This window comes from Stylophora pistillata, chromosome 10, assembly GCF_964205215.1.
Source record: "Stylophora pistillata chromosome 10, jaStyPist1.2, whole genome shotgun sequence".
In the NCBI taxonomy this organism is placed as follows: domain Eukaryota; kingdom Metazoa; phylum Cnidaria; class Anthozoa; order Scleractinia; family Pocilloporidae; genus Stylophora; species Stylophora pistillata.
In genome coordinates this window covers 22,644,598-22,650,209 of record NC_142528.1, presented here as the reverse complement: position 1 = coordinate 22,650,209, position 5,612 = coordinate 22,644,598, and the positions used below count along the sequence as shown (strand labels likewise).

General features: G+C 36.1%; 1 protein-coding gene across 1 annotated transcript; it reads right to left on the bottom strand.

Annotated features, from left to right (window-relative positions):
* Nucleotides 1-656: 656 nt before the first annotated feature.
* Nucleotides 657-3,590, bottom strand: LOC148722289 (electron transfer flavoprotein regulatory factor 1-like). The gene is made up of 3 exons (XM_088736320.1): nucleotides 3,432-3,590; nucleotides 2,709-2,781; nucleotides 657-1,079 (listed from the first exon to the last, which is right to left on the bottom strand). The coding sequence occupies exons 2-3, from the start codon at nucleotides 2,757-2,759 to the stop codon at nucleotides 870-872; spliced, it is 261 nt and encodes an 86-aa protein (XP_088592446.1). The 5' UTR covers nucleotides 2,760-2,781; nucleotides 3,432-3,590; the 3' UTR covers nucleotides 657-869.
* Between the last annotated feature and the right edge of the window lie 2,022 nt (nucleotides 3,591-5,612).

The following is a 5,612-nucleotide window of genomic DNA, read 5'->3' as shown; positions in this document are numbered from 1 at the left end:
AAACAAGGTAAAACAGTCAACGTTAAGGAGATAAGTGTCGTGCGTAAGTCTAAGAGCACAAAGAAACAAAAAAAAAACAGTCTGGTCAGAAATCCCCGGTACCAGGTGAATCTTGCCTTACTATTCCCAACAGCAAAAAAAGGGCACCACTTAACCTCATTTTGATCTTCACCAAATAAAAGTCAGACCTAAGCTGTGATCAGAGCCTTTTAAGGCTTTGTGTTTTGCAAAGCTATTGGTCAGTGCTTAGACATTGATCCTTAATATGTGGTTTAAGAGTCATTAAGTGATTCAAAATCACCCAGAGGGCAACAGGCTTGCCCTATTCACGTCACACAATATTGAAGTAGTGTATCACTTTTTTGAGCTTTTAAGCTGTCAGATAATAACCATGGCATGACTATGAGTACAGTCTACATGTAAACTGGTTTACAGGTGAAGCTATCCTTGTGGTTTTAGTTAGCTTCATCTGTTGTTTTAAAATTCATAATGACTACTTATAACTTTTCAGACTCAAATTTTTTCCAAAATTGCAACAAAGGCTTCATGTTCCCCAACAACTCACTGTTACTCCTGTGCAGTTTCCTCACAAAGTATCTCAAAGATACTGTTCCATATGATCAACAAAATAGAAATTCCAAATAATTAATCTCCTATATGGTGCAGAAGTTGTCATAATTTAATACCCTTACACATAATTATATTAAAAAATCTGTGCAGCCATGTACATTTAGAACAACTGAAGTTCAAACTATTTACAACTGAAATTACCATGCACAGCAATTACATAATCATTAAGCTTGAAGCAATAACATTTGTCACTGAAAAATTTAGATCTGGTATTCCTAATGGATGATGTTTTATTTCTATTATTGGTCCCCATAATATCGTTGCTTTAAAGTCCTGTATTTCCGTAACATGTACAAAGCCTCAACCTCTTTGATGACATATTCTCCTCGGGCAATCAACATTTTGATCTTCTCAGGGTCTGTTTCATCTTTGTTTTTCATAAAAGCTTGTTTAAGTTTGGATTTAAAATACTGTTCCCCTGCTGGATAGTCTCTTCCAAGAAACAATAACTGTAAACAAAAGGACAAAGATCAGCCAACTGTAACCAGCTATACTGCCAGTAAGTAGACAACTGAAGTATTCAATAGGAAAATTTATTACCAGAAAAGGAAATTCCATGTTAAATTGTACAAATCATGAAGCAATGGGGGCCATATCAGTTTTCAAGTGCCATTTAATACAGAATTCATTAGTCAAAAAATGGATTTTCCCTGATTTGCATAATTGAATTGAAAAACTTTTTTGCAGTTGTGGCGTTATAATTTCATGATACTTGTTATGTATATGTAGATGGGAAACAATATCACCTAGCCTCATTTTCAACTCGCAATTCCATGCTAAATACCTTGCTTCTTTAACCAATCAGAATTTGAGATTGTATTCAGTAATGCAATTCTCTCTTGAAACATTGAGTTGTATTTGACTCATTGGGGGTGCGTAAAGCAAGTTGGTAAATCTCTGACAAAAAAGCCTTCACGCTGCAAAATGAAATCACACCTTAACCCTAAACCTCCTGAAGTGACCAAGACAGAATTTCTTGTTTCAATATCAATAAACCTTCTGAAGTGACCAAGACAGAATTTCTTGTTTCAATATCAATAAACTATCAGGCAGACAAGTGATAAGAATAAAAAATATCAGTTAGAGAATTATCAGTTGATCCAATCACAAAGTCTTCAAACTAACATCATATGAATTGTATGGCAGACAGTCATGAGAATTGCTAATGAGATCTTGGCAGTGAAAAGGTTAAACACAATCAAAGGAGCCTCTGACTGGAAGGGTATGTTTCTAAATAACTGGAAAGACCTCAACTTCTAAACCAAGACCAACTTTTTTTAAAGGATGTGTAATATTAACCACTGTTAAACTCGTTGTCTTGAAAGTGTCAGCAAGACACACAAGTAAACAACGAATAAAACACTTTATTATCCGAATGTGCATTGAAGAGTTCAAATACTGCATGATATTTGTACTCCAGAAATATTCATGAAATTTGACTGCACTGAAATAACGATTTGGCTTGCTGGATTAATATATCTTATTAACCAAGCGTGAGGGCCATACTGGGAGAATAACGGCCTGAGGTCTTGACAGTACGGACCGAGCACAGCGAGGTCCGTACAAAAAAGACTGAGGGCCGATATTCTTCAAGTACGGTCCCGAGCAAGCTTGGTTAATAAGAGATTTATTATACGACTGAAGTTCAATGGGACACAAGTGTGGTATCATTCGGGACCATTCGGGACAGTGCCCGGTCCAATACTTAGAGAATATTGACTGGCAATAGAGCATTTTGATCGGTTGATTTTAGTTATTGACCCTCTGACTGCCCGAGTTGTGTAATAATAAACTCTTATTAAACGTTTTGTTATTTAGTATTGCTGAGTATTTTTACTTGATGTTTGTATTTTGACTTGCTCTACAAGCTCATCAAAATATGGCCCAACTCATAAAAATACTCAGCAATACTACACAACAAAGTGTTTAATAAGATTATGTAAATCAATTAAGGTCAAAAGCAAGACATATTTTCTCCATCAACTGAGGATAGTTTATCTACTGGATATCCACGTAATTGATTCTTTCTTCACAACTGGGTTTTAGTGGATAAATTACACGTAGAACTTTCAACTGACCTGCTTGTAGAGATGTTTCACTGCAAACCTCAAATTGTTGGCATTTGTCATGTCTGAGATCAGTGTATCAAGCCTAAAATGGAAACAGCAATCCTCTTCATTCAAGAGACATTTTTACTGGTACAAGTCATTTTACAGGAATCAAGGGGAAATTGACTTTTTGCTTGGAACACACCCAAGGAAACCAAGAACTTACCATTTACCAGATATTGTTTGAGCAGACCAGGAAAGAAGTAATATGATTTGTAATGGGAGAAAATAATACCTTAGATGACCTTTGGTCTTGAGACCCCGTGAGAAAAACATCTGTTATGATTATTTAACAGTGGAGGAAACTGTGCAACTTAACTTGCGAGGCCTTCGTTGAGTGGTGGGCCTTTGATTTGATGATCTACAAAACACTTTACATATTTCACGTCCTTTTAGGGTTTTATTTGTTTTCAGTTGTTTTTTGGTATTTTTCTTTTTATGGTGGGGCTTAAGGTCTCTGATAGCCACGCATATTCCTCAAAAGAAGGCAAAAGATAAAAGAGTGAAAGCTGACCTATTTTTCCGGTACCAACGAAAATATCGCACTCAGATCCGATGCATGGTGAAGGTAAACTTATTGTCTTACGTAATTACACGTTTTAACTGCAAAATTCCATTAATAAATTTTCCACATGTACAGTCAAAGATTTCAACCAGAATCACTGTATAATTACTCTGCTACATTAGACCAACCTCTAGGCTATCAGCAAGCCTGGTGATCTGTAAATTGTACAAATTGTCATCAGAGAAGTGCTACCATCTTCTTTATAGACTAATATTTAACTCGTGTGAAGACTATAAGATTATTACAAAATGGCTGACGACCATCGTAGTCCCAGGCTTTCGCGTTCAATTCTCTCTTCAGTCACGCAATGCGTGACATTACTTTAGGGTTGTGCTACAACTTTAGGCGTTAGAGGTTTGAAGTTAAATGAGCGTGTAAGATATTATTTGGTCTCCAAGGGTCTTAAAGGAGATGTTTATCAAGAAGAGATTTAGATAAATATTTTTGAGTCTTTTAGTAATATTTTTTATTATTTACAGAATACAGGGCCACTTATTTACATCTCATCAAATCACAATACATCCTTTTGAATTCTGTTTCTTCTTCAAAGCATTCAAAAAAGGTGAATCACAGTGGCCCTGTACTGTGCAATTGCTGTTTTAGTTGACTTTCTCATTATACCAAAGGAAATGATTTAAAAAAAACAATAGCTTATTTCTCTTTCCCAAGTGTTGAGTATGGTTATTTTTGGTGATGAAATTTTTGGTTGTTCAGCATGTTTATAAAAGTTGTGGTAACTCCAAAACATACCGTTAAATTTTATGCGTTATTTTTGCATTTAAGACATTAATAATTCAATTTTTTGTGATTGTTCTTATATTATATAGGAGGGAAGGTTGTCCTCGGTGCCAGTAGTTGCTAAAACATGGAACCACCCAAAACATTCTCATTCTAACATTAAACATTGCACATTTTTAGCATCACGCAGGATTTTAGTCATATCCTGCAGGTAATGTTTTTAGGGTGTTTTCTCGCTGTTCACACCCTTGTTGGAATGTGATCTGTACTACAATGATAAGGTATAAAATAAGTTCCTTCACTATCTTGTTCATACTCCCTGATGAAGTCTGTTATCAGACAAAACCAGTAGGAGAAAATAAAGAAGTTGACAAGATCTGTTGCTATGTGCTGCTCACTAGAGTATAATTAAAAAAAACAAAACAAAATTATAAAAAAAAAAAATTTAAAAAATGTGGTCACCTTTCTACATCATTCCAAGGACAAAAACACGTGGAGCAAAAACTTTTTTCGGAATCACTTTCTGAAATTGCTTAGAAACCAGGCTCAACTCAGTAGCCAAGCCTACTTGCCCAGGCCTTTGCTTGACCTTTGTCGTTTTGGGTGGTTCCATATGTTAGTAACTACCCCTCGGTGCCCCTCTGAAGACTCTGGGATGTAAACTGAGGTGAATTTGTATCCATCAAGCTTGGTAGTTGGGCATTGTATCAAGGTACCTATATGTCAATCATTGACCTAAGTATTTCCTTAGCTTCCCTATAACTCTCTTGTGAAATATCATGACAAGAAACTCCAGTGTTCACAGATTTAATCCTAATCAGAAACAGCAATAGGTGCAGTGTGTTTCATCCTAGGTGTGTGAAACCAGTACCTTGTTGGTGAAAAGTGTTTTACAAAAAGGCACGGGCATTTTCTTTAGGTGAAACATTCATATACTAACCTTCATCACACCCCTTGTCTTGATAACCAGCCTCTGTTTGGGAACTGACCTCATGCCCCAGACAAGAGGGTAGCAGGGGGTGGGTGGGTCCCTCATCCCATTTCACACCCAAATTTAGAAAAAAATTCAGGCGTCACATGTTTTTTAAGCAATTCTTAACCCTTTCACTCCCAAGATGACATTAGTAATTCCCTTTATTATCGGCCATAAAATTATTGGTTCAGAGAATTTGGTTTTGGATCAAGTACTATTCCCCCAATTGATATTTTCCTTTATTCTCATCACTTGGCTGCTTGAAATTGTATTGATATTGTTGGGAGAAATTCTGTCTTGGTCACTCAGGGGAGTTTAAAAAGGGTTAAGTGTCACAAATTTGAAAGGGAAAACTTCAAAGCTTTCTTTATGTGTGCAAATATTAAGGGAAATCTCAAGGTTTTCACAAAATGAAAGAAAAATAAAATCAGGTCATGTATATGTCAGGAGGCAAATAATGCCTCGGGCTGGTTCATAACTTCTCAAATCACACTTGCTTTTCTGAAAAATTCACACTCCACACATTAATTTTGGCTTAAATGACGCATCATGCCTAAACCCTTTACCTCACTCAGACAGGACAGGAGAAGTTGCAAAA